The sequence below is a fragment of the Penicillium cataractarum genome, assembly GCF_028827025.1.
Source record: "Penicillium cataractarum strain IBT 29864 chromosome Unknown utg000001l, whole genome shotgun sequence".
NCBI lineage: Eukaryota > Fungi > Ascomycota > Eurotiomycetes > Eurotiales > Aspergillaceae > Penicillium > Penicillium cataractarum.
This window is the reverse complement of record NW_026622737.1, coordinates 2,983,087-3,010,645: the sequence shown is the minus strand read 5'-3', so window position 1 is coordinate 3,010,645 and position 27,559 is coordinate 2,983,087. Positions and strand designations below refer to the sequence as shown.

At 52.7% G+C, this 27,559-nt stretch overlaps 10 protein-coding genes across 10 annotated transcripts; 5 read left to right on the top strand and 5 right to left on the bottom strand.

The window, feature by feature from the left end:
• Nucleotides 1-72: 72 nt before the first annotated feature.
• Nucleotides 73-2,385, top strand: N7496_001037 (putative C6 transcription factor; the record flags this gene model as incomplete). Its single annotated transcript, XM_056693968.1, has 5 exons — nt 73-764; nt 829-1,266; nt 1,325-1,706; nt 1,765-1,900; nt 1,958-2,385. 5 exons carry the CDS (start codon nt 73-75, stop codon nt 2,383-2,385), a joined length of 2,076 nt encoding a protein of 691 aa, XP_056560697.1.
• Nucleotides 2,386-2,879: 494 nt separating this feature from the next.
• On the bottom strand, nt 2,880-4,581 carry N7496_001036 (protein translocase subunit TIM50; the record flags this gene model as incomplete). The annotated part of the gene is made up of 3 exons (XM_056693967.1): nt 2,880-3,470; nt 3,533-4,246; nt 4,321-4,581. The coding sequence occupies 3 exons, from the start codon at nt 4,579-4,581 to the stop codon at nt 2,880-2,882; spliced, it is 1,566 nt and encodes a 521-aa protein (XP_056560696.1).
• Nucleotides 4,582-5,200: 619 nt separating this feature from the next.
• Nucleotides 5,201-6,085, top strand: N7496_001035 (uncharacterized protein; the record flags this gene model as incomplete). Its single annotated transcript, XM_056693966.1, has 1 exon — nt 5,201-6,085. The coding sequence occupies one exon, from the start codon at nt 5,201-5,203 to the stop codon at nt 6,083-6,085; it is 885 nt and encodes a 294-aa protein (XP_056560695.1).
• Nucleotides 6,086-6,447: 362 nt separating this feature from the next.
• Nucleotides 6,448-7,727, bottom strand: N7496_001034 (proteasome regulatory particle lid subunit RPN11; the record flags this gene model as incomplete). Its single annotated transcript, XM_056693965.1, has 4 exons — nt 6,448-6,596; nt 6,668-7,203; nt 7,271-7,524; nt 7,659-7,727. 4 exons carry the CDS (start codon nt 7,725-7,727, stop codon nt 6,448-6,450), a joined length of 1,008 nt encoding a protein of 335 aa, XP_056560694.1.
• A 575-nt stretch (nt 7,728-8,302) lies between these two features.
• Nucleotides 8,303-10,427, top strand: rpdA (histone deacetylase RPD3; the record flags this gene model as incomplete). The annotated part of the gene is made up of 4 exons (XM_056693964.1): nt 8,303-8,482; nt 8,554-8,854; nt 8,918-9,459; nt 9,522-10,427. The coding sequence occupies 4 exons, from the start codon at nt 8,303-8,305 to the stop codon at nt 10,425-10,427; spliced, it is 1,929 nt and encodes a 642-aa protein (XP_056560693.1).
• Nucleotides 10,428-11,213: 786 nt separating this feature from the next.
• N7496_001032 (60S ribosomal protein uL14) lies at nt 11,214-12,318 on the top strand (the record flags this gene model as incomplete). The annotated part of the gene is made up of 4 exons (XM_056693963.1): nt 11,214-11,227; nt 11,428-11,478; nt 11,776-12,022; nt 12,208-12,318. 4 exons carry the CDS (start codon nt 11,214-11,216, stop codon nt 12,316-12,318), a joined length of 423 nt encoding a protein of 140 aa, XP_056560692.1.
• A 668-nt stretch (nt 12,319-12,986) lies between these two features.
• Nucleotides 12,987-14,831, bottom strand: N7496_001031 (uncharacterized protein; the record flags this gene model as incomplete). Its single annotated transcript, XM_056693962.1, has 1 exon — nt 12,987-14,831. The coding sequence occupies one exon, from the start codon at nt 14,829-14,831 to the stop codon at nt 12,987-12,989; it is 1,845 nt and encodes a 614-aa protein (XP_056560691.1).
• Nucleotides 14,832-15,948: 1,117 nt separating this feature from the next.
• Nucleotides 15,949-19,201, bottom strand: N7496_001030 (putative polarized growth protein (Boi2); the record flags this gene model as incomplete). The annotated part of the gene is made up of 3 exons (XM_056693961.1): nt 15,949-18,791; nt 18,881-19,024; nt 19,129-19,201. 3 exons carry the CDS (start codon nt 19,199-19,201, stop codon nt 15,949-15,951), a joined length of 3,060 nt encoding a protein of 1,019 aa, XP_056560690.1.
• Nucleotides 19,202-21,350: 2,149 nt separating this feature from the next.
• On the top strand, nt 21,351-24,797 carry N7496_001029 (MIZ zinc finger domain protein; the record flags this gene model as incomplete). Its single annotated transcript, XM_056693960.1, has 1 exon — nt 21,351-24,797. One exon carries the CDS (start codon nt 21,351-21,353, stop codon nt 24,795-24,797), a length of 3,447 nt encoding a protein of 1,148 aa, XP_056560689.1.
• Nucleotides 24,798-25,537: 740 nt separating this feature from the next.
• Nucleotides 25,538-27,289, bottom strand: N7496_001028 (DUF5102 domain-containing protein; the record flags this gene model as incomplete). The annotated part of the gene is made up of 3 exons (XM_056693959.1): nt 25,538-26,224; nt 26,283-27,127; nt 27,244-27,289. 3 exons carry the CDS (start codon nt 27,287-27,289, stop codon nt 25,538-25,540), a joined length of 1,578 nt encoding a protein of 525 aa, XP_056560688.1.
• Nucleotides 27,290-27,559: the final 270 nt, after the last annotated feature.

Here is a 27,559-nt window from a genome sequence, read left to right as displayed (position 1 = left end):
TTCCCCAGACTGTTTCCCACACCCACTCAATTCCACCTTCCTGTCGGTACCTCGTTCTCGGGCTTGCGCATCATGTCGCCTGCAACCCTTCAAGTCAATCCTAGTTCGAAGCTGCCGTCGCCCGGGTTCAACGCCGGTGCGCGACCCTACCGATCTCACAAGGTCCGCGCCTGCGACCTGTGTCGCAAGCGCAAGTCCCGATGCACGGTCGATATCCCGGGCCAATCCTGCCTCCTATGTCGCGTGCAGGGGGCAGACTGCCACTACCAAGAGGAGCCCAATCCGGACTCCTCAGTCTTGAGCACAACGGAAACCAAGCCGTGGTCGGGAGCGCCGCCGGTTGAACCCATATCGGGACAGAAGCGCAAGCGCAGCCCCGAGAGACTTCCTGAGAGACTTCCTCTCTCGCGTCAGTCAACCAATGGACCTAGTCCGCAAGGGACAACTTCCTCTGGTCGCCGTGGCAGTGATGCACGGCGCAAAGATGACGACCCGCACAATGAGTCAGTCCTCATTGTCGGCCCTATGGTTGCAGAGGATGCGCAGGTTATTGAGCAACATATGCCCCCCGAGCGATCGAGTCTATCCGAAGAACCTAATAGCCACCCATACAACATCTACTCGAGCGATCCACGGAAGCCTGTGCTCTATACCACAATCTCACGGCGGAGGAAGGGTATGCGCCGGGGAGTTCCGCCTGGTGAAAACCAGAGAGAGATCTTGGAGCAAATTCTAGGTCCTTTCAAACACGACCTTGTCAGACTGTAAGAATTATCATGTCAGACGCGTTGATGTTTCCCGGTGTACTAATCGCGTTTCTCTTCATAGCTTCATCGACCGGTTCAATGTCGCATTCCCAATTTTTGACGGTGAACAGTTCTGGGAGTCTTATATCACAGAAGGACTCGAAGATCCCCCAGCGTCGCTGATCTGCCAAGTATATTCAATGTCACTCGTGTATTGGAAACATACCCAGAAGCTCGCATGCCATCCAAAGCCCGACGTTCGATACGCGGTCAACATGACGGTGGCTGCTTTGCACGAAGAGTTCTCTGCGCCTGGACTGTCCACGATCAGCGCGGCATTGATTGACTTGACGGGAAGACCCATCTTCTCCATGACTGGAAACGCAATCAGCTGTGGACGTATGTTGTCTCTGGCCAACTGTCTCGGGTTGAACCGCGATCCAAGTCATTGGAAACTCTCGCAACAAGAAAAAGATCAGCGAGTACGTCTTTGGTGGGGTGTAGTAATTCATGATCGATGGTAGGTCACTCTGCGCAACCATGTAGCGCCAATGATCATCCTTTAACATGTTTCACAGGGGAAGCTTTGGTCACGGTGTACCGCCACAGATCGCCAAAACCCAATACGACGTACCCTTGCCTACAGTTGACAGCCTCGTTCCTCCAAATCTTCGTACGACCGAGCGCGTGAGAGCCGCCCACTGCCATATCTTCTTGTGCAAGTTGACCGAGATCCTCGGCGAACTATTGCCTTTGGTCTACGGCTTGCAGGCCAAACCGGCACGAGAAAGCTCCAAGAAGATCCGACAAATCCGGACCGATCTAGATATGTGGGAGGACTCTCTTCCTGACTGGTTGCGATCACCAGTCAATAACCGTGGGGAACAACTGTCTGCTTCCAGCAGCTTACAACTCGCTTTCTTGGCAGTCAAGATGCTTGTCAGCCGAGTGGAATTGAATGTAAGATCTGCCTTCTACAGATGGGCCATGAGACATTTTACTCACTCGTTGAATACAGGAGGTCAACAACGCTGATACCGACAACCCCGAAGCTCGTCGCTATTTCCAAACCGAATGCCGCAGATCCGCAGAAGAGATAGTGCGCTTCATTACCTCCTTGCGAAAGGATAATTTCAAAGAATTTTGGCTGCCATGTACGTCTCCTTGAATCTCTCATCTCACGCTGTGTAACAAACTGACAATTTCCAAAGACAGCGCTTTCCACTTAACGTCCACGGCCACCCTCTTGGTCCGCTGCGCCCTCGAAACAAACGACACCGAAGTAGCCCGGTCCTGTCTTGCCAACGTGGAAACCCTGCGCAACGTGCTACGACGCGTTCGCGAAGAGGAAGACTGGGATGTGGCTGACATGTGTCTGGATCACTGCGAACGAATCATGCACCGACTCCCCGGTACAGGCGCTACCATCGATCAGCCGCTGACTGCGGCGGCTATGACTGATAACGGGCTGGTCAACCCAGCTGCGATTTCACTGCCCGAGACGCAAACCAATAATGATATTGTGGATGACATGATGTCTATTTCGAATACTTTCGGCACGATGGACGGATTCCCCTTCGATATGACGGGTATCTGGGACGTTTCCGTATTCCAGGATGTCAATCTGCACGAGGGATGAGAAAACATGTACTTAACGTTGGCTTTTTTTGGTTCCTGCTGGCCCGTTCATAGGCCTTGGTCTGTTTATAGTTTTTTTGGTTTACAAGGGCAGGCAGGGGGGCGTGTACTTTAGATTAGCCCATTTTCTCGCAGTGTATATACCCAAAAGGTCCACATTCAACTTGGACCGTGCAAATAAAGGAATAATATCAAGTCTATCAGAGTCTCAAGTTTCTTTTTTCATATTAAAGCATTTGAACCAAATTTTGTACATGGAGAATCAAGAAACAAGAGGAAAAAAATCAGACTCCCCAAAACGCTATTTTACAATCGTTCCAAAGATGAAGGAATGCTCAGAACGAACCCCAAGAAAACCATCTAAATGACCTGCCCCTTGCCCGCAAATGACAAAAACAAACCCCAGAGATGATGAGTTGGGAGGGAAATAAAAAGGGGCGGAAGATTCGAGAGTGATAAGAAGTCTGCCGCAGGGGGTTGAAGGGAGCGAGAGATTTACTCCTTGCTAGAACCCATACCAAACATACCGGTGACAGAGCCCTTCATGCTGTTCATCTGCTCCTGGCGAGCCTTCTCCTCTTCGGCGGCCATCTCGGCCAGCCACTTCTCGCCGTTCTCGCGGATCTCACGGTCGATCATTTCGTAGTTCTTCTGGCCGCGCTCGCGGATCTGATCCCACAGCATCTTGCCTTGGGCGAGACCCTCGGAGGGCGACTGCTCGCCATCCATAGTACGGCTGGACTTCAGGCCGAGAGCAGAGGCAAGGCTGCCCATACCAATGGAGGGCTTCTTCTTCTGCTCTTCGGCGAGCTCCTTCTCGAAGCGCTCACGCATGGCCTTCTCACGCTTGGAGAACTCCACGGGGATGCTGGTACCCTCGAACGACTTGAGGACGGGGCGAACATCTTCCACACCCATACCGGCAAGGTACTCCAAGAAGGGGATGAGGGCAACAAGGGTCTTGTCCTGGGCATCACCGGTCCACTTGTCCAAAACGATGGCGTTCTCGGGCTGCAGGCGGGCGTGCTCCTCCTTGGTGTCGATCAGAATGACCTTGGACAGGTCACGGTTCAGATAAGACAGATCCTAATTGGAGATACAGGTCAGACGAAAGCAATTGATAAAATCATGCGGGTAGATTATCATACCTTGATGTACTCGCCGTCCTTGTAGCGGGTAGCCTCACGGAAGAGGGGCCAGCGGATGATGCGGTAAGGGTCGAGTTTCCGGAGAACCTGATCGGCCATCATACTGGGGACACTGGTGAACAGGACGAGCTCGTAGTACTGGTTGAGGTAGCGGAGGAAGTAGTCGACACCAGGACGCTTTGCAACACGCCATCCGTGCTCGCGGCTCCACTCGCTGTGAACGAGGAGATCTTCCAAAGACAGAACCAGGGTGTAAGGCTGGCGCATGTTGGGGTCCTCATCGGGGAGCAACTTGGGGAACGCAGGATCCTTGTAGTAGCTGGTGAGGTCACCCGTACGGGCCTTGATACGACCCCACCAAAGGCCGGGGCTCCAGCCGGATGGTGTCGCTGTGTGAGCACGCTCTTCCTCCTCGGTCTCCCAGTTGCGGCCCAGGTAACCCATGCCAGCAATACCAGCAGCCAGCATCACAGCGTACATGATGTTGGCCATGCGGGCCTTGCGGCGGTCGAGCGAGGTCTCGTATCCACTCTTGGGAATATCGCCGCCACTACGGCCACTGCCATCCTCGCTGTAATCTTCTGTTCGGGTGTGATCCTCTGTGATGTTCAGAGGTCCCTTCCTCTGGCGTGCTTCGAGCTCTGCGGCCAACGTCGACGGGATACCCTGGGTCAGGTCGGGGAGGGGCTTCTGGGGGAACTGTTCCGCTTCAGGCTACATGAAATAATTGATCAGTAAAGATAGAGATCCTCCACTTCATGGTAAACGATTCAAGATGGATAGCTTACAGCGATGGGAGACTCGGCCGCTTCGGTCTCAGGCTTGGCCTGTGATTCAGACTCTGGTTGCTCTGCAGCGGCCTGTTTCTTCGCAGCCTTGGGCTTCTTTGACTGAGGCTCATTAGCCTGCAGCGACTCCGGGAGGGTATACGGAGTGCTGTCCTTGCCCTTTGCGTACCACCGGGGTCGCTGAGCGGACAGAGCGGACACCCGGACGGTCGACGCGAGGACGTTACGCCTAGCAAGAGGCAGCACAGCACGGCTCAGCATGACGGAGGGTAGTAATTATGAAGTTAAAGATAGACAAGAAACAGTGCACTCATGCCCTTGCACTTAGCTTGGGGGAATCACGTCCTCGGCTTCGGGACGAGTTTCCCGTAGAAAAGTCGGCGCGCGGTGTGAATCGGGTGGCGCATAGAAACCAACCGCGCAGTTCCTTTTTAATTCGCCCGAGTCTCACCCTGGCAACTTTTCTTCTTTTCTTCTCCATGAAAGTTGTACCCAGACATTAATTTGACCCTGCACGCGCTTCTTTACGCATGTCGGGTTGTATTAGCTGGGGAGACCAAGGAAGTTTCTCTTCTGAATCCCACTTCCAAGAGCCGCAGCGAAGGCATCCTCTGATGCTGTAGCTCCGTACGTGGGTGACATTCCTTTTTTTTGTCTTGATTTTGTTCTACCAAGAGGCTATTCTTCGTCTCTAGTCCCTTATCAAAGACCAAAGGCCAAATTACAGTGCAAACCTTCAGTTAATGCCGAAGATCCAATCTATGAGTCTATGAGAAACTATGAAAACCGAGTCCAATCCCTAGTTCCGTTCCGTGTACCTTGTTACTTATAGACTTTCTCCCTCGCCACCTCAACCTTGGAACCTTCCCTTCCCTTCACCATGCGGCTCAAAAAATCACAAAGGGCCGAGTTCTTCGAGGACGACGATATCGTCCCCGCAAAGCCCGTCCCAGCGCGACTTCCATCAAAACCATTCCGACTCCTGGATTTACCGTCCGAGATTCGAGAGCGCATCTACCATTTCGCCCTATTTACTCCCGCGCGAAAGAGCGCCCTGAAGAAGAATGGCACCGTGGGCGCTTCCGCAAAGAAAAGCAAAGCGTTCTCCCCAACGGCACAGCGCATCGCCTTATTCCTGACCTCGCGCCGCATTCACGATGAGGCCAGCTATTACTTTTACTCGACGCAAATTTTCCGGCTCTTCCCCGTCCAGGACTTTGCGCGCATGCCGACCGTCCGTCAACTACCCCGTCGCCACCGCTCCTCCGTGACTACAATTGAGTTGATTCTGGGGAATAGCTGGACTGCGCCGCCGAAAACCTGGACGGTCAATCAGGGCTTGGGTCTGCACGATATGGTCCTCACGCGCACGCTGAAGGTGTTTATCGAATGCGATCCCTCGCAACCGATCTTTGAGGGCTTCCGCGTCTCCAAGGAGTACTACACCGAATTCGCGGGGCGGCTTATGCGACAGGTTCTGGAGCGACTGCCGGGCCTGGTCCAAGTCGAGTTCGACGCTTACCCGTCGGTCCACAAGAACGGGTCTTTGATGACCCGGTTATTGCAGGAGACTCGAGATTTCCAGAAGAGAGTTCTCTGGGGCCCGGAGAGAGGCTGGGTAGATGGGGAAGATGACTATGACGACCCGGCAGAGGACCCGGCAGACGCGGCCATTGATGGCCTTCGTGCCTCTCATCCTGGTGTCGATGTTCTAGCCGAATCACTGCAGCTCGTGAGCTTGGGAACGGAGACAGTTGCTGCTTAGACTACACTGATGTGATAGACGTGATCATGATTTGGGATACAGTACATCGCGCGGCGTTATAGACTTGCTTTCGTGTTTAGATTACACATAGAACTCACATGCTTCGATTTTACCTCAAGGTCATCACTCGTAGGAACCGCTATTTTCCTGCCTATTACTCCAGGCTGCCTGGGCATCTGCCTTAGCAGTCTCGTTGTCCAACTTTAGACAGAAAAGCCGAAATGGGACTCTAGAGTTGCCTGATAACTATTCACGACGCGTACGTACTACTAGAGATGCGGTGTGATAGGACGAAACGAGGACAAAAAAACAATGATTCATAATTAGAGTGTTTTCGTAGGTTTCATGCGCCGTCTAACCCTCTAGAGTTCCTCATCCACCTCCATGGAGGCACCGTTACCACCATCCTTGCTTGTCGACTGCCGAGCAACGGATGCTTCCTTGTCAATCATCTGCCTCGACACAGCAACGATGTTATCCTCGATCAATTGCTGGCTAACGTCTTCGATGTCTGCGAGGGGGAATTAGTATTTAGTACTACATAGTAGCGGTGTTTCGCGGCGAATCTCAGATTCAACATACGCTTCTTAGGATCAACCTTGCCCACATATCTCGTCTTCAGTTGTTCCTTAGTGAGCTCGGTCTCCTCCTTAACCCGCTTCTCATAGCCCTCTGCAAGGCTAACGAGCTGCTTCATCTGCTCCACGTTGTGCTTGCCCTCCTCATGGAAGTCGTTCATCTGCAAAGCCTCGGTCCACACATGCTTGTGCAAGTTCATCAGCATGTTCTCCTCCAGGCCTGTCTTCCGGTAGTTGATGGCAATGCTGTAGTAGTGGCGGTTAAGACCGTGAATGAGGGCCTGAATCGAGGGCTTGTTCAAGTGACCCAAGTTTGACGTTGTTTGACGGGGCTCCTGGCCCATGACGACAGTCTGGGGTTGGATAAGACGGAAAGCATCAATGACGACCTTGCCCTTCACCGACTGGATGGGATCCACGACAACGGCGACGGCACGGGGAGTGAGCTGCTCAAAGGACTGTTGGGTGTTGATATCGACGGAGGAAAGCCAGCAGCCGAAACCGGGGTGAGAGTGATACCAGCCAACGACAGTCTCTGGTCTGCTCGAGGAGGACATGTTAGTGCAGCTCTTTGATATTCGGGCAGCAGGTATGGTGATAAGCGTACCGTCCGGTTTGTCGGAGCATCTCCATCATCTTGGTCTGGAACACAGGGTCTACAGCCTCGACACTGACACCGGTACCACTCTGAGGCATAGCAAATACGTCCACCACCCGAACTGTATATTCATCGACAAACTCTCCCAGCATCAGACCCATGACTTCCATCGGCACACCAGCACGGCCGTGTCGCAACATCTTCAAGAGTGCAAGGGAGGAAATATGGACGGTTTCGGAGTTATCGATCAGGTTGGGAGTGTCCTATATCGTGATATTGTTAGATATTGGTATCGGAGCTAGCATCATCCACGAAAGGTAGCTTATAAATGCAGGCGCAGAAGCTCGAATGGAGAGGGACACATGGCGACAACGAGACCGCCACCATCATGACTTACACCACCGGGAGCACCACCTCCCATCCCAATGCCTTGGGCGGCCTGTAGCATTCGGTTGATGCGATCCATGATGGCTGAAAGCAACTAAGTGAGGTGCAAGGAGAGAGAGACGTGAGTGATTGATAGCTTCCCGAGTGGAAGCTTCTGGGAGGTCGGAAGGCTCAAAGGGCTTGGAGGAATCGAAACCGTCTAGGAAAAGTTTGCAAAGCAATAATCGAGAGCAATGATATAAGAAGATGAAAATGGCCTAAGCAACCGTTCGAGTGAGCAGGGAAGTGTTCGCGTGGTGTTTGGTTGGTGATCCCAGGCGGCTCCCGGAGCTTAACTGACGAAGGCGGTCTGGGCTTCTGCCGGCTATGGTGCCTTCCCACGCCGCGATTGATTCTCTCTCAAGCCTCCCGTCTCTGCCTTCAGCGCCATGAGCATGACAATTCTTGCCTGCTGCTGTGCCTAGCTTCGTTGCCTATATATTTAGGTAGTTTCTGGTACTCCGGGTTGTCTGCCTACCCCCCGTGCCCTCGGCTATAAAGCCACTCCCTCATTGCTTTACTCCGCATACTTCCTCTCTCCTACCGTCTTCTTGATTGAGATACTCCCACACCTCCCACTACTTTCGCCCAATCTCTCGTCAACCAACGCGCAAGATGGCGGCCGAGCCCGTTGCCAATGGCTCTGGGGCCAACAACAAGAAGGTTGCTTACTTCTACGACTCTGATGTGGGCAATTACGCCTATGTTTCTGGCCACCCGATGAAGCCTCATCGCATTCGCATGACCCACAGCTTGGTCATGAACTACGGCCTGTACAAGAAGATGGAGATCTACGTATGATTTACCTTCCTCTATACCAGATGAGTGAATATAACTTCCGATTACTGACGCGCAAACATTTATAGCGTGCGAAGCCGGCTTCGAAGTACGAGATGACCCAGTTCCACACCGACGAATACATCGATTTCCTGTCGAAAGTGACTCCAGACAACATGGATCAGTTCTCAAAGGAACAAAGTCGTTACAACGTCGGTGACGACTGCCCGGTATTCGACGGTCTCTTCGAATTCTGCGGTATCAGTGCTGGTGGTTCTATGGAGGGCGCCGCCCGGTTGAACCGCGGGAAGTGCGATGTTGCCGTCAACTGGGCTGGCGGCCTTCATCACGCCAAGAAGAGTGAAGCCAGTGGTTTCTGCTATGTCAATGGTAAGAGATGATCCACTTTCATCTTAATTCACTTGGGCGCCAGTTAACCTTTAGTCTTGTCAGACATCGTCCTCGGTATCCTGGAGCTGCTGCGATTCAAGCAGCGTGTTCTCTACGTCGACATCGACGTTCACCATGGTGACGGTGTCGAAGAAGCCTTCTATACCACGGATCGCGTCATGACTGTCTCTTTCCACAAGTACGGCGAGTACTTCCCCGGCACTGGTGAACTTCGTGATATCGGTGTCGGCTCGGGCAAGTACTATGCCGTCAACTTCCCCCTCCGCGACGGTATCAACGATGCCTCCTACAAGAGCATCTTCGAGCCCGTGATCAAGAGCGTCATGGAGTGGTACCGTCCGGAGGCGGTTGTCCTCCAGTGTGGTGGTGACAGTCTGTCGGGCGACCGTCTTGGTTGCTTCAACCTCAGTATGCGTGGGCATGCCAACTGCGTCAACTTCATCAAGAGTTTCGACTTGCCGACTCTGATTCTCGGAGGTGGTGGTTACACCATGCGCAACGTCGCACGCACTTGGGCCTACGAAACTGGTATCCTGGTTGGAGATAACCTTGACTCCGAGTTGCCCTACAATGACTACTATGAGGTGAGCCTTTCTAAGCTAATGACTGATCGGCTAAAACTCAGCATACTAATAATTCTCACCAGTACTTCGCCCCCGATTACGAGCTTGATGTCCGTCCCTCGAACATGGATAATGCCAACACCAAGGATTATCTGGACAAGATTCGCAATCAGGTTGTGGAGAATCTCAAGCGCACAGCTTTCGCCCCGTCTGTTCAGATGACGGATGTCCCTCGCAACCCGATCCTTGATGGTATGGATGACGAGGCTGACGATGTCCTCGACGATCTGGACGAAGACGAGAACAAGGACAAGCGATTCACCCAGCGCCGGTTCGACCAGTATGTGGAGAAGCCCGGGGAACTCAGCGACAGCGAGGATGAGGAGGAGAATGCCGCCAACGGTGTTCGCCGTCAGCCCGGTGCTATTCGCCGCCGAAACCAAGCCAACTACAGGAACATTGACGCCGCCGACTCTGGCCTCGACAGCGGCATGGCTACTCCGTTGGACGCATCCTCAATCGCCGACAACGAGATTGATGCCGCTCTAGACACAAAGATGACGGACGTTCCAATGACCGAGTCTGGCGCCGTTACCGCTGCCGAAGGCCAGGATACTCCCATGGCAGACTCTGAACGGATGGCTGTCGAAGGCGATGATAAGGGCACCTCGGCTGCCGTGTCTCAGCAACCCTCCCCTCCCACGCACGATGAAGACACCACCATGGAGGATGTCAGTGCAGTTGCCGAAGAGACTGAGCTTCCAGAATCTCTCGATACACAGGAGGAAAAGAAGCCCGAGGTGACATCTGCCGCTGAGGAGACAACCAACGCACCCCCGTCACCCTCAGGGGCACAGCCGGTGTCGAAGGAGTCTTCCGTCCCCGCCGCCGATACTTCTGCGCCAGAGTCTGCGCCCGTCGGCGAATCCGAGACGGCGAAGCCAGCCTCGGAAGTGGCTACTGATGAGCCGACCAAGAAGGAGGAGTAAACATTCTGTGATACAAAGACATCAATATCGGGTCTAGGCGCAACGGACAATGGGCAGAGAGGTGTTATCGGTTTGTCAGCATTCACGTATCGTGTTCGGCCATGGAGGCATCGTCAAGTTCTCTCGTCATACATGAATTGCAAAAAGCGTTAATTCGAATGTCGAGAGTCCGTCTCTTTGGTCGAATGTGATCAGACAGATTTATGAGGCTCATATCCGATATTCTCCTGGAGTACGTCGTTCTCAATGGCTGGAAAGGAATCGGTTTGGTCCCTTCAATCGCGTCTGCTTTTCTTTTCCTTTTTCTAATTGATACTGTTTTATGATTCCATCTGTACAAGCGCATGAATGAAAGCTTTTGATCTATTTCAGAGTACATGGGACGAGCCTGGTCTATTCGTTCGCTTATCCATCATGTTCAGGGGGACCAAGCAGACCGTAGAACTGTTTACAGTAAATCACAAAATAGCTTTTAAATCAAGTTTCACTTGGCACATTCATAGCTACAGTAATCTCGCCCTCTTTCGAGTCTGTACTCCATAGTTAGCAGATACCACCACGTGACCTTTAAAGCTCCCGATGACCTAATCGGCCTGGTGCCTTTCCTAAAGCGGCCTAGCGCTAGGGCAACCCCAGCCCACCAATCGGGGCGGCGCCAAGATTTTCCTCACCCACCAGCGCACTAAGCGAGACGAGAAAGCACTGTGGACGTTTCTTCGACTCCCGACCTGACCTTCCGTCGCCAACCCTTTTCGCCTATCCCGACAACCCCGATACTCAGCCATCATGTCTAAGAGAGGGTAAGTCTGACTGCCCTGCATTCGAATCAAAAGCACCAAAAAAAACCACCTGGGAGAGTTTTCGCGGAGGATCTCGACGACCGAATACGCAACATCTTCAACATCGAATATCTCAGCCTGGGAGGGGAAATCTTTGGACGCCGCGACTCGGATGCAACAAAACGGAAAGAATGAACGGAATGACTGACTGAATTGAATAGTCGTGGCGGTGCCGCCGGCAACAAGCTGAAGATGACCCTCGGTCTGCCTGTGTACGTTTCACCTTGAAGATTTTCCCACGCCGTGTTCCCTCGTCCAGTGAAGCTTCGACAACCCCGTCAATTGCCAGTCGCCATGGTCGAACCGATTCCACGCCAGCTCGCCTATACACACCACGCTCAAACTCCCGACATTGAAATTTTACGAACAAGACCAAACCATGACGAATCGGCATTGGCGGGGAAAATCGTCGAAATCATTAGACGAGGATAACACGACATGGGAAAAGAATCACTGCTCCGAATTCAGCAACGCAATGGAAAACTAACGGTCTCGTTTCTCTCGAATAGCGGCGCCGTGATGAACTGCTGCGACAACTCCGGTGCTCGCAACCTGTACATCATTGCCGTCTGCGGTATTGGTGCCCGCCTGAACCGTCTCCCCGCTGCCGGTGTCGGTGACATGGTCATGGCCACCGTCAAGAAGGGAAAGCCCGAGCTCCGCAAGAAGGTCATGCCCGCCGTTGTCGTCCGCCAGTCCAAGCCCTGGCGCCGGGCTGACGGTATCTACCTGTACTTCGAGGACAACGCTGGTGTTGTAAGTGGACGATCATGTCTTTCCACTCGGAGGTTGAGGGAGTGTGGAAGTGTGCGTGACGAGTGCATGATCCAAGATGATTCTTCAAGATCGATTGGAATTGTCTCTCGTCGCATACCCTCTACATCCGTCTCCTTCTCTCCATTTTATTTCTCTACGTCAGCATACTCATTCTTATTCTACAGATCGTCAACGCCAAGGGTGAGATGAAGGGATCTGCCATCACCGGTCCTGTCGGTAAGGAGGCTGCTGAGCTTTGGCCCCGTATTGCCTCCAACTCCGGTGTCGTCATGTAAAGAGAGCAGTGAAACCGAATAAAACAACAAAATTTCAACGATACCAAAACCTGACTCCTTGGGACCTGGGAATAACGGGGTGCATTCATGGCATTATTGTGGAGAGACGGAGAGGCCAAAAAAAGGCAGAGGAGGAATGGGGGAAAGGTCCATCTAACGTGACGAATTCCACCTATGTTATTTCGAGCCCGTCTTTTTTATCCTCCCCCATTCGTGTTTTTTTCTCTTTGAACACTGGCGACTCGAGGGAGTATACTGAAAAAATACTACCTTTTTCATGACAACTTCGGGTGTTCTTGTATGAATGTGCTCTTGCTCGGGGTGTCATGCTTGTCCTCGTGCATGTACCCTCATGGTCTTGGGTTGATTTATGAATTCTCATGGCTTATGGCTTGAGTTTCATCCTTGTCGGACGTAGTTGTAGTTCCATGTAGAGAGATATAGGAAGTGTCGGGGCAGACTATCCCGGTCTGCCATTTCTATATCCGGCATGTCGAGCACTGTCAGAGGTCTCGTACGGGCTGACTCTTAATGACTATAGTCTGCTTATAGGCCCGGTAGTCTTGGACGGAGTTCTTCGTCTAGTATGACATCCTGAAATCATCTTTATAATACTGTACACTAAATACAAATATACATATCATCACAGCCAATCAATCAATCTATCATCACTTCAAATCATCACGACCACGAGCCTTACCCGGCGTGCGTCCCCTAGAGACCTCCTCAACGGGCTCCTTGCCATTCGCTTTCGACGCATCCAACCACGTCGTCTTGCTCGTCTCAATTCCATCGCTCTCCAATGCCCGACTAATCAATACAAGTAGTCCAACAATCACGGTCACCAAGATGAGCACATGTACTGCCCACCAGAAATGCTGTACACCAGCCGGGCACATCGTAATTTCGTAATTCCATTCGCCGATATTGGCATCAAACCATGCGGACAGAAGACCGGCGTTTCCTCCAAACTCGCCCATCATAGCGCGCAGTGTCACCTCACGGATTGAGGGGGTAGTTGGCTTTTCCGGTCTGTACTTGTTGAACCGTTTGGCAGCCCACTTCCACCCCTGGCTTTGAGAAGTGTCCTCCAGTTCACCGCTTACCTCGCCTTGTGCATCGGCAGTCCGGTTGATATAGTGGATGACATCGCAACCGGTGTGGTCATGGCCCGTGAGGATAAGTCCGTTCCGGCCATAGCCACCATGAGCGGCAGTCTCATCGCCACTCAAACCGAAGATACCTTGCAAGATACCGCTAGCACTGATATGATCGCTAAGGTGGTTCTGTTCTCTCAGACCACCGGCCTTCCACCGCGGGACGCCATCCAGTCCATCGCTGTCTTCCTCATCCTGGAACGTGAAGTACGGCCCATCGGTACAGATCCCATCTTCCTTGTGCATGGGCAAGTGTGTAAGGAGCAAGGTGAAAGTTGAGCGGTCCTCGACTGGGTAAAGACGTTCGCTGATCAAGTCGTTCAAGTACGAGTAACTGCGAGTCTGAAGTTCCTCAGACAGCGCAGGCGTATCAAAAAGAAGGGTATTCAAATTGATGAGGTGCAATGTCGGCGTAATAGCCGGCCCATCAGAGGCATTACCTCCGCTCGAAACTGGAGGATGCTGGAAGCGAATGTCCCAATCAGCGCGGCCAAACTCGCGTTCGAAACGCTCCATCCGCGCCTTGCTCACGTCGCCCGCGTATCCGATATCATGGTTCCCGGCGACGTTGATGATGCGCCTCGGCCAGGCAGGGTTTGCCTCTGAACCCAGAGGCTCCAATTGCTGCTTAGCATGGCCTTGGGTGCTGCCCACAGCCCCAGTCCAAGTAATATTATCATTCACGCGCTCTGCGCCACGGAAGACCCGTGTCCAGAACCGCGTACTGCGCCACGAAAACTCCTCATCGTCAATCCATTGGCTGCCCAGAAGATCACCCAGCACCGTCGTATGCGTTGGTCGAGTCCACCAGAACAGCGTGCGATATATATGCGCGAGATAGTAGTCGTTACCGAACAGGTCTACCTGCTTGACTGTTGCACGAAAAGAACGGGGTACATCCTCGGTAGCGAACGTCTTCAACCCAGTCTTAATATTATCGAGGACGTTCTGGTCCAGGAGTACCTGGGGGAGGGGCGTCGTCGTTGAGGCTTCGGCCACTGCTTCCCGGACAGCGCGCCAATGCGTGCGCATGCGCGGAATAAGCTTCCAGTCAGGTAGCGGCAGCGACGAGTCGCCTTCAAGCTGCGGGTCTGCGAGAACTAGCAGTCTGAAAATGGCGGGTTGATTGTCCGCCGCCGCGTCCGGGGTGCGGAGGTGTTGGAGGAAGGTATTGACGACGACATTCTGTTGCAATCTGGAGAAGATCGAGGGGCTATCGGCGCTTTCCGATTGGACTCGAGGCAGGGGAAAGCCGCAGCCGTTGAATACGGGGTAGAGGTAGAGGTAGACGGAGGCTGCGAGGGTGAGTGGGAGGAGGAGCGTAAACACGCGGCTAAGGAGCGCGCGGAGGAACATGAGGGTCGTGGGTCGAGTGGATTAAAAATTCTTATGAATGAATAATATACAGCATAATGAATATAAGGTCGAAGGAGGGTGGCTGCGAAAGGGGCACAGATTGGCGCAGGTGGAGGACGATCAAGGGTGATAAATTGCGGATGCTCCCCCGAACTGTAGCCGCTCCGCCCCAGGTATGGGCTCCGGCCAGAGTACTGCTTGGCTTACCCTGGAGTTGAAAGCATCACACATGGACATGGAATATTTACTTGAAAACACGTTTGAATTTCTCCGTAGTAGTGGATTGTGCAAGTACTTTTTTTTTCCAGGTTAAGTGTTTGGTAGTTGTTAATTATCTAGGATAGTGTAAATTCTACATAACTACAGACAGGACTCCCCGCTCTGTAGAATATATAGTTCAGAATACCTTCGAAAATCATCGAGACCCATGCCATAGATGGATGGATCGTGCCGAAGAAAAACGTGTGTTATTCACTACTATACCTCCACCACTGTACATCAAAAATTTCTTGAAAAAACCACAGTTTCTACAAAGATGGCGCAAATCTACACACCCAGTGACACCCAACATAAAGTAGAGCCAAAAACTTAGGATTATCTACAAACCCACGAGTAATCGTATATAGGAGAAAGATAGTCCAAGATAGAGCCACGAAGATCCACATCTCACAAATCATTCCACCATATCAATCATCCTCCACATAAGCCAAAATCATTCAAACCAAGATCATCATACAGACAAGACTGTCCGCATCAACCCCTTCATATCCACGGCATCCACGTCGTTGAAGAAAGAAAAGGGAAAAAAAGAGAAGGAAAAAGTTAGCCGTGGCCAACAAAGAATGGAACGGAAAGTCGAGTCGGAGATCGAGGGGGTATATCACATCAAACGCCAAACGGGTAAGGGGGGTGTAAAGGGGAGGTGTAGTGGGAAGATAGCAAAAGGAAAAAGAATAAGAAAGATAAGGGGTTAATATAGTGAACAGAGAGAATGGAACATAAAAAGTGGGAGGTTCAGGGAAATCGGGGGTGGATGGCAACAGTAGATAGCAACTGGTTGAGATGGGCTAGGTACCCCGTGCCGGAAATAGAGCAAGGATCTTCGGCAAGAGAGGATTTACTTCGATTCAGTTTTGGCCAGCGATTCAGGGAGGAGAGGCGAGTTTCCAACCTCGATCTCACCGAGTGGATTTGACTGTGGACCATGAGCGCCCTCGGGTTCGTTCTCCGGTGCCTCGTTCCCCGTTTCGGTGTAGGAGTTGCCGTCCGACGAGGGCGATTTGGCCAGGTTCAGACCCTCAATTCGAAGCCCTTTGTCCTCTTCATCTTCCTCGAGCAATTGACTCGGCTGCTCCGAGCCGGTGGGAAGGTTCATCAGCGCCGGTGGACGTGCTTGCATCAGGCGAGCTTGTTTAAGACTGATGGTCTTTTGCTTGTTGCTAGTTTCCACCTTTCCAGACAAGTCACGCTCGATAGTCGCTTTCATGAGAGCGGCCATCCATAGACGACCTTCCTGGACACTGTCGACCTGGAAGTAGTGGGTGGTCGGCTTGGTGAACTGCACAGTACGCGAGTTGTTCGACTTTGGAGGTACCAGCTTGAAGAAGAATGGCCCACTGTTGTCCTTGGCCGTAAGCGAAGCGATGACAGCGGGACTCGTAACCTTCATGCCTCCCGCATTCTCGGTAGAACTCGCGTTGGCCGGCAATGCTGTAGCACCAGTGACTGTCGCGTGCAAGGCGATGATAGGGTCATTGTCAGCCCGCAGCACACGATGAGCGGTAATATCGATCAGGCCTCTCTCTTCCGTGTCATCTTCAGAGTAGTAATATGACAGGCGGCGGCCACGTAGGACGAACAACCGGGGCTTCCATGTGGTCATCAGATTGGACGACCGTTTCTTCATCCAGCCACTGTAGTCACAGCCGTCCATCTGCTCTCTGGGCGACTTCTTCTCCAAGCCACGAGTGTAGGCGCTGGTGTCCTTCTTCGACTTGACAGTCCGTGGTCGAACGACAAACCCGGGGCCGTCTGCGGCCTTGCCAGACTCATCAGTACTATGGCGTTCCGAGCTCTTGGACGTAGCAGATGGAGTGGTTGAACCAGTGCGACCAGTCATAGGGTCGTAGTCGCGAGGCGAAACAGGAGCGGAATTGTCGCTACCACCTTTGCCAGCGACATCAGAGATGGTGCGCAGGCCAACCGCCCGGCGGAACTTTGGCAGCTGGAAGGGCATGGTCGAGGAGCGAACATTAGCCTCTGCTTTGCTGTCTGCCTTGACATCCTTCACCTCGCTCTTGTTCTCACCCCTGGATTCGTTCTTGTTTCTAATCAAAGGTCCGAAGCTTGAGAAGAATCCAGTCTTGCCTTCAGTATTAGAAGATTGCGAGTTCGAGGCTCGCGTACTCATGCTCCTGAATCGACTCTTGGGTGGCGTTCCGTGGTAGGCCTGGGCTGCAGGCGAGACGTGCGCGGCCGCGTCGCGAATAGAATCGATACTACCAATGCGAGATTGGCGCTGACCGGCACTTCTGACTCGATAAGGGTCTTCTGCGTAGCTCGACTTTCGAGAGTGGCTAATGCTACCACCAGTGGATGTGCGCTTTTGCAGAAGGCGTCGAGATCGGCGGGATTCCACTTCTGTTCCAGAAAAGTACCCTCGTTCGAGATCCTCGTACTGCTCTGGTGTATTGGGTTCCGATCCGGTGATTTGTGGTCCACGATAAGCTGTGGTAGTACCGATGGACGTTCCTGGGCGGGCTGGCAACGGTTGAGGGCCGCCGTTGAGAGTCCACCCCCTATCGAAGGAGGGCTTTTTCTGATGGCTGCCATTCATACCAAAATCAGGCATACCGCGATTGGTGGCGTCAATCGAAGAGTGGCGTCGATTGTAGTCACGGATCGAAGCCGCGGAGACTCTTCTTGGAGAGTCATTGCCGAATTGGGGTGTCATCGGGGTCATCGGAGAACTGCCGTTGCTGGCCAGCCTTGGGTGCTGTCCGGGAATGTGCTGCTGCCCGGGGACGGTAGAAATCCGAGGCACATACGCCGAGCCAGTCCTTTCAGAAACCGTTGGGATCCGCGGGAGGAATGGACCAGTATGGCCCGCGCGAGATAGTGACCGCTCCTCAGGCACCGAAGGACCCGCATAGCTAGAGATTGAGCCCCTCGTAGGTTGTATTTGTGGCTTGATGCCCTTCACTTCCTCTTGGAATGCCTTAATCTTGTGCCAAGTCTTCAGTCGCTTACCCATGACGCCAAGATCAAAGTGTTTCATGAAAATGGTATCCTGATCCATCTCAAGAAGAACATCGCCGGTGATTTCCTCCCTCTCAAAGATATCGCAATGGCTGGGATCTACTCCGAGTTCACGCAGATGTTTGGCCGTCTCGGAGGGATTCCATCGGCGGACCTCCTCTACTGTCGGGTGCGTATTCTCTTCTTCATCCGTCTCGTTGCCATTGATGTAGGAAATACGATGGCTCAGATGACTGCTGTATTCACTTGCCGAGTCGTTGATTGTCTTTGCCTCTTGCGTTGACACACTATGACGAGGAGTGTTCATGTCCGTAATATGCTCATCGATGACACTCAACGTCTCATTCATCACCGGACTATCCTCGCCATTCGCATGGCTATCAATGGACCGACGGAACGCATCTTGAATGTTCGCAGCCAGGCTAGGGCGTGGAAGCGGAGACGAAGCGGAGCGTTGTTGCTGGGGAGAACCCAGCACCTCCGAGGTGCTGGCATGTCGCGACGCCTGTGGAGTTGTCTGCTCGCTTCCAATAGAATTGAAAGATGTCTCGATAGGAGTTGATGGTTCCATTTGTGTGGGGGATTCGGTATTTTCGGATGCAATTACCCCTTGAGGTGCGGGGTCGGTCTGGATGTGCTCTAGCGAGCTGGGGAGTCTATAGCTCGTAGGAACCTCGTGGGCATGCGCCTTTCTGGTAAAACCTACATTAGGATGTTAGTGGTGGCTTGCTTTTACCTCCCTAGTTCTTTGCTGTTCTAGAAGCCCATGTGTTGGCATTGGAGGCGCATACCTGCTGGAAAGAGGCCCTTTTGGCCGGTTCCGGGGTGTTCACCCAGCCACCAACCATCCTGAAATTCTTCATCCATCTCCTCTAACAAAATCACATCGCCGCGCTTCATTCGCAACTCATCATCTCCGCGCGGGGTGTGCTCATCTGTGAATCCGTTAGGCGCATTGATCTGGGAGAGGCGATCGGGCAGAGGGGGGTGCGCAAAGGATAAGGCGCGCGCAGATTGATAGTCGCTGGGTAGTACTTACGAAGAACCCAGAGATAATTGCCGCGCTGGACATTCAAAGGCGGCGCCGGGGTCGCCTGCGCATTGGCGGCCATTTTGTCGAGGATTGATCGCAAGATCTCGTTTCCGTCCGAAGTTCACGGATAGGAGCCGAGGCCGAAAAGCGAATGATTCGGGATGGATAAGTCAAGCGCAGGACATGGGGGGCCCGTAGCCCTTTCGGGGGGAGAAGAATACAAACAAGCAATAGCCAACGGGGGGCCGGGGAATCTTGTGGTGGTTGAGATATGTGAACTCGGGCAAAAGGGGAGGGAATGTAGAAGGGCAGGAATCTAGCGCGTGAAAGGCGAGAGCACACGGTCAGGGCTTTAGGTCATTAGCTCGCGGGGTTCGGGAGGATAGACTAACCTCAAAAGTGGACCGGAAGCTTCGCTCTCGAAGCGCGCGCGCAGGGTTCAAGTGCGAGCACAGATGAAACGGCCGTTGAGCGGGTTGAAGGCGGGGATCTCCAAGGCGTGGCAGGTTCGATCTACCAATCCAGTGGGACGGACGGATGGATCCTGGCGCAGATTCTTGGGATCTGAAGAATGAGACGGGATGTTGAGACCGTTGAGAGGAACGAAAGTTCGAACGAGGACTAGAGTAAAGTCGTCAAAAGCCGAGTTGTGTGGTGGTTCCACCACAAAACCCACCAGAGGCGATATCGTCACCAGGGGAGGCAAGCGAGAAAAAAAAAGAGGCGTGTGCTAGCGAAGCGACCATGAAAAAAAAAAACGAGAACCCAAAGAACCAGAAGAGCCACCAAATGGTTATTTCGACCGGACGATTCGAATGACCCAAACGGGGCCCGAGTGACGTGTGCGGCCGTCAAGGGTTTCCGAGGGTTCTGGACGCTGGTCAATCCACAATTCCACGGTTGATGGGACCCGCAGTTTGTACTCTACTACTGTAGATAGTAGAGTAGGTACTGTAGGTACTCCTTCAGCACAGACAGTTATTGGACTGTCGTACTGTAGTAGTCCTGTTAGACCAGCAGTATATGCCCAGGGCCGGTGGGCAAGGTGGATTGTAAAGGCGAGCGGCTGAGTGGGTTGCACGGCAGTTGGCTGAGGGGGCAATGGAGAAGAGCCGACTCTTAAGATTGGTCTTGAAGGAGAAGGAAGACGTAGGAGAAGAAGATTGGTAGTCAATAATCGATGGCTGATGGTTAGTAGCTACTAGCGAATATTGACTGGTCCATAGAACTGGATAGATCGACCGTTCTCCGGTTACAGTCGATGCATCCAGAGGAATGTGGTCATCCTTGCAGCCCAACATCATCAGTGTAGTAACTGCTATAGTAGATATTCATAAAGTACTATTATTAGGCAGTAGGTAGGACTGGACATTCTGTTTACTCCGTACAATCCGTGTCCCTGGAAAGCACTGATGATCCAATTGATCTATCGACGAGTCCGGAGCCCCGACTGTGATTGATCGTATTGATAAGATGATTCCGATTATCATCTTGATTGTCATAATCTATACCTGTCGAGAGATATACTGGACTTGGAATTATGATTCTCATTGCACAACTTCATTTCTCGATTCCGCCAAGTAAAGTCAAACTTACAGTTTGAAGTAGTCCTGTGAGTTCGACCTGCGCGGTCGATCCAAGCATCTCGCTGCATTAGTCGAGGGTACATAGAAATAGGTATCCCTCACGATATACGAAGCATCCGTGGCCAATATTTTCTGGTGCTTCCCGTCATCTTCTGAACAACCAGTCACTACTCCCAGAGCGACGCTTTAACTCACCAGCTATCTATGGAGATAGGGAGACCCTCTTTACCAATTCTGTCGCTCTGGACATTAGTTTTATTGTCTCTAAATCCATCATAAGTCATCTCATCTTGACTATTTTTGTGATTTCCTTACAAGGTTTGTCGGGGTTCTACTGCTTAGCTGAACATCATTAGACCTTATCATTCCCCAATGCCCCTAAACATCACGACGAAAATATAAGACAAAGCAAAACAGTAACAAGTAGTACATTTAGACCTCTCTATTAATATATAGCTAAATAGCACTAACCAAGTGTGGGGAAACCAGACCTTTCCTTGTTAAAACAGTTAGCCAACAGGGAGATCCATAATGATTGGGCCTTTTGTTCTGTTCTTTGTTCATTCGTCCAGAGCAAACACTCTTCTTAAGAATCAAAACCACTTTTCATCCCTAAGCCCTAAGGATGACCTTTCACTCACCATGGTCTCCCCCAGGATCCAGCGATCACGACGTCCTGCCGATCACCTTGAAGAGTCTAACTCCACCGCGAGCTTGTTCCTGGGTGGAGTGCGGAGGGATTGGATGGCTTCGGCGGGGGCCTCCCACCCACGCGAGGCGAGACTGGCCGCTATGTCTCATCCGAAATCTCCAAATTCCCCTCCGGTAGCTGCTCCGTCCAAGGTATCCCGAGGGATCCATCACCCTGGACCTGCAGAGCTAGCCTTGATGTCACCCGTGACACCAGGTGCAAATCTACAACAGTCCGAGTCCGCCTCGTCGTTACAGGCCCATCCCCCGACTACCAGCAAACCCGACCCGCCGAAGAACCCTCTTCCCTCGCCCGTCCCAAGCCCTGGCTCTCATCCGAGCCCGATTCTCTCTCCACCTCCCACGATCCCTTCGAATGATCCTTCCGTCGCTGCCCTGGCGGTTCCACCAGCGTCTGACAAGCCGCCGGCGGTGGCAACGGTGAACCCTCAGCCGCGACGCGACGAAAGCGCGAGTCCCCGCCAACCGGCCTCGAATCAACCATCCCCTCCTTCAGTACAGAATCCAACTCCGAGACCGAGCGTGTCGGCAGCATCAGAGCCATCTGAGATTGTACCGTCGAGTGCTACTGTGCCGCACCCCGCCGATCCTGGCTCACGTCCGCTACATGGGATCACCAATGGCATTCAAGCCCAGTCCGTACAGAATCCAATGGGCCCGAACCAGAGCCCGTCGATGGGAGTCAATGCTCGTGTAGATACGCCGGGTAGTCATGCAATAGGATCACCATTACAGAAAGCGTTGAACCAGCCGTCCTCATACGAGTGGATCCTCTGGAGAGAATGTGCGAACTCCCTGCTGACCGAGGCGAGAGAATCCTCGCTGGACGTTGGTGGGCCCAGAGCTCTGCTCTTGCTGAACGCCTGCAGTGACTATGATAAAGATCTCTTCTACTTGGTGCTGCATCAGATCTTTTGCGAGATGTCCAGGGATGCTAATGTGCTCCTCGCAAGACTTCCGGTCCTTCGCGATGAACGTTGTCAAATTGGTATAACCAAACTTGCAGAACTACTGGAGGACAATTCGAAGCTGCCCCCATCCTTGCTGGAAGCATTCTGCGTATTTCCGCTGCCCCTGGAGCAATTCATCAACGCTCCATGGTACCAAGGGATTCTCGATCAGGTAGTAGGCTGTCTCTCGTGCCTTGTGACTCAGTTTTCATTCTTAAAAACCGAGACCCATCGCAGAATATATGAACGCTGCTATCCACCACTGGTAAAAGAGCTGAGACAGGAGTATGGCGTGACGTCACCGGTTCTATTGGGTGTGATCTTTATGTCGATATGTCGGCATGTCTACGATACGAAAAGAATCGATCTTTTACAGCGCCACTTCAAAAAGGACTTGTTCCTTGTTTCGAAGAACGCGGGTCCAGATGCCCATTTGGCCCTGATTGAAGACTATCGAAGGATCCCGATGAGAGGGAGGCCCTCTGCAGCTCCTCCCAGACCCCCGATGCCAGTTCATCAGAGTCAGCACCCACCCCAGCCTCGACCCGCAGCGCCTGCTGGTTATTCTGCTCCGTCCCCCGTGATCGACTCACCCGCCATCGTGAGTCCCGCATTACAAGCGAATGGACAGAATCATCCCGCTTATCCTTCGCTGCATATCCAATCCCCAATTTCGTCAATAATCCCCCAGAATCTCCAGCATGCGCAGTATATTGACCAGCACGGTCATCCTATTTCGGCCCAGCAAGTGTGGCAAATGTCTCGAATGGCACATTTGGCGCAGGGACAGGCTCAGGACCATCAGGCACAGCCAGTACTACTACAGCCAGTTAACCCAGCCCAAGGGCAGGGACAAAATGCTCAGAGGGGACCGGTTTACATGGTCGTTGCGAATCAGGCACCTCAAGTCCTCATACCGGTGTCTACTGTTCCCTCTCAGGCCGACCCGTCGCCCTCGCCGTCTCAGCCCTCTGTACTTGGCTGGCCTAGTCAGGTGGTTCAGCAACAACAACAACAACAACCTCAGCAGCCGCCGACACGGCACATGTCTACTGGCGACACGACCACTCAATTCTCTGCTGCATCCCATGCTATTGAGACGACGGTTACAAGCCGGACTAGTCACTCAAGAGCGCGGCAGCCTCCGTCAATAAGGCCCGTCCCCGCTTCGTCACCAACGGTGCAGGTTCCTCAAACCCAGGCTAGCCGACCTCGTGTGCCTGCTATGTCGCCACTGCTCCCGCCTGAAGGCTACAGGGCGCCCCAAACAGTGCAACCGAACCCAATGCGACTGGGTCTGCACCAGGCTGACCTTCGCGACCCGGTCAAGCAATTAGTACGGCGGACGCCGAATGGTCTGGAAGAAACTGCCCTGTACCAATACCTCAATGGCTTCATGCTGGACCCAACACAGATTGATCCGGACGTCTTCGGTTATCGCTGGAAATTCTCGATATCGCCTGATGACTACCAGCGCTTCCCCCGCTACGCTGACAGAGGACAAGGTCAACGATTGGTTCGGACATACCAACCAGGTTGTCGGACGTACCGTCTGCGCATTACTGCCCTGCCTGACTCAAAAAAGGAAGAGGTGCAAACATTCTGGCCAACTGCAAACACTACCTGGCCTAGTGTACTCTACATCTTTGTTAATAACAATGAAATGTACGTACGGCGGAAAGTACACAACGGAAAGGACCTACCTTTGGATATAACCAGACACCTCCACGAAGGCGAAAACGAGGTCAACGTTCATTTCCTTCTAGCCACTAACGAGTGTAAGAATTTCCACTACGTGGCGGGTGTCGAAACTATGGATATCTCTGAGTACAACGAAGTTCTCGCCTTGACGCATCATGTCCCGGCGAGCGAGACCCGTGCCAACATCAAGAAACGACTGAAACCCAACACCGATGACGACGAGCTGGCCGTCGTCACTGACAGCCTAACCGTCCCACTCATCGACCCCTTCATGGCACAGATCTTCAACACTCCCGCTCGTTCCTCCAAATGCAACCATATCGAATGTTTCGACCTGGACACCTTCATAACGACCCGGAAGTCCCAGTCAGGCACCTCCCCAATGATCGACAACTGGTTTTGCCCCATCTGCAAGGCAGATGCTCGGCCGCAGTTCCTGGTCGTGGATCATTTCTTCGTTGAAGTCCGCGACGCGATCGTCAAGCGGGGCGTTCTAGATACCGCCCAGTCGATTCAAATCCGAGCCGACGGGTCGTGGACAGTGAAAGCCGTCAGCGACGATGCTTCTCCCTCCAGCCCAACTAGAAGTCGACTCTCTCAACCTCCTTCCTCTGGCAAGCGCAAGGCGGATAGTATGACTGGTGCAGTGGAGCAGAATGCTCGCACTAAACATGAGAGCACCCCCACTGCCCCAGCCCAGGATCCCGTGGTCATCGAAATCGATTAGTGATGCTCACAAATCGTCGATCTTATCGCATCCACTTCCCCCGGGCGGGAAAAGTTGGACATCTGTCAACAGTGCTCAGCTCCCATATTTCCTTTCCCTCTCTGTTTATCTTCCAACATGTTTTTTTCTTCTTCTTTTGTTGGCCTTTGGCTACCATTGCGTGCATTACACAAAGATTTATACCCCCTCCGTTCCCATTTCGAAAAGCAGATTGTCATGACTGGTATGGACTCTGCTGGCGTTGATTTGAATTCATGTCTTATTTTCCTTGTGTCGAATTTCCGGATTATCGATCTTCTGTTTCCTTATTCTTCTACGGAAAGATTGCGTGTGAATATAATACTTGCTGGATTTCTTGATGAGAATCGGATTTCTTACTACGACGTTCTCCCATTTGATCGGCGTTCGATGAGTTAGCGGGCGTGACTCTTAGAGATCGGGCTTGTTTGACTCTTCATATTCGGCATACTGCTTGAGATCCAAAAGATTACAATTGTTACATCCATCAAAAACATTGCGAATATTCCAGTCCAGAAAGAGCAACGCTCAATATGAGAATTTCTATATAGTCGTAGACTAGCAAAACGGGAACTGAACGTCCCAAACGCAGATCATGCTCATTCAGTGGATGTTCTTTTCCCACCTTCAACATTATGGTAGATTATACAGAGATATAGGTATATGGAAATATTCAAATCATGCCGCTCATCAGAAAAAGGAAACATCCCAAAAAACATGCTTCACTTCCTGACTCGCCGAACATGACTGACAAGGTTCTCAATGACCCCCTCGAACGCCTCTTTCTCACTAACCAGGCCATGCCGGCGCTTCAACCAGTACTCCAATAACGCACTGGCGCGCAAGGTGACCTTCTCCAACTCGGAGACGTGCTGTGCCAACTCTGTATCCGTCAGACCGCTGAGCGCGGCGTCCGTGGTCGCGCACAGCCGACGGACTGCAGAGAGATCTAATTCGGGGGGCGGGGCTGCGCCGCGACGGGCAGTTTTCGAGCGAGTAGGGGCCTGCCCTGTCGCGGCTGTGTCGTCGCCCTCTTTGCGGGCTTGGTTGTGGGATGGGGTGGTGGTTCCCGAGTTGTCGAGGTCGATGGAGGGGAGAATGAGTTTCTTCTGTTTGGATGCTGGTAGGATCTCGTCTAGGTCGACGGGGACACCCAGGGAGACGAGGAAGAGTCGGCGGATGCGGGATTTGACCCAATTTTGGGGTTGGAGGGGTGGCGGCGCTACGAGCTGTGACCATAGGGAGAGACTGCGCTCTGTGCTGAAAATGGCTGAGGAGTCGGGGATGGGTTCGACGGGTGGGAGGGAGCTGAGGTCTTGGGCAGCGGGGAGAAGGTCGTCGAGAGTGCCTTGGAGGGCTGCGAGAAGTTCGGAGGTGGATTTGAAGTTGTCAAAGTCGATGAGAGGAGGCTGATGGAGTTGTACAGTTAGTGGCCAGTCTCCAAATGGGGTCAGTTCCGCGACTTACGACTGATATAGATACTTGAGGTTGTTGAGGGATGGTGCTGCCAGCGGTGTCCTCAACAACCTCGGGTTCTTGAAAGCCATCCTCAAAGTCGTCAAAGTCGCCAAACTCATCATCACCCATGCCACCCTGCTCCTCCACAAATTCGTCAAAGTCGTCTCCAAAGTCGTCGTCGTCATTTGCCTCTTCAAACGTCTGGTCTTCCCCAGCGTGATCCGGTGGAGGACTATCAATTATGGTTTCCACCGTATCGGGCATTGCATCGCTCGGCGATCTTTGATGAGCACGTGGTCGTGATGGCAGCTCATCTTCAGGAGGTATAGTGTCCACTCGAGAAAGTCGCGTCTCAGGAATGGATTGATTGGAGGCATTGGACGTTATGGAGTCTGGGGATTCCCGATCTACCGCTGGTGGTGGGAGAACGCTGTCCAAGTCGGCGGGGGCCGTGGTCACGACATCAGGCGCGGCATCTGCCTGGCGCTTTTCATATGCTTCGGTACCAGGGACCTCGCCATAGCTAGGCGATTCTAGATCTACTTTTTCAACCACCGTTCGCGGGATTGGCGAGCCGCCTGGGGTGAAGGGTCGGTCCTGCGACCCCGCTGGGGAAGGATCCCTGCTGTGTGAACCTTCTGGGACCACTTCAATTTCGTCGGGAACTGCATCTTGTCCCCGTTTCTCGTATGCTTCTGTGCCGGGCACTTCGCCGTGTTGGGCGCTGTCGTCGACCCGCTCTACTCGAGTTCGTGGGACAGGGGAAGCACGACCAGACTGTGGGCTTTTTGTTTGCAGATTCGAGTGGCCTTCGCTGGCATCTGAAAAGTGTTCCTCGTCGCTGTCTGAAGCTGCTATAAATCAAAATCCGCGTTAGCTTCCCTCCCAGTAAAGTGACGTAGGGGGAGTTCTGGCGAAAATAACATACTATTGTCACCAGCTCCGGGGTCCTCCCTCTCAATGGTCTTACTTGGTGGTTCAAGGTGGGTTGAGGAATCGGGCAGCGCATCCGACATGATTGCAGGGCGGGATTTATGGCTGGAACATGAGACGAAGGCAAAGAGGAGACGGAGAATGGGATAATAACATGCAAGAAGCAAGTAGTGTGTGTAGTGTGTAGCGCGAGAGTGACGACGTTGGTACCCTGCGATCGACTAGAGTCCAGAACACGCAAGCCTCAGGCACACATGGATGGAGGCTATTTTGATGCCTATAAAGTAAGGCACCAACAAGCGCGTAACTCACCTGCTTCAAACTCCTGCCGATTTATTATTGCCCTACATCTG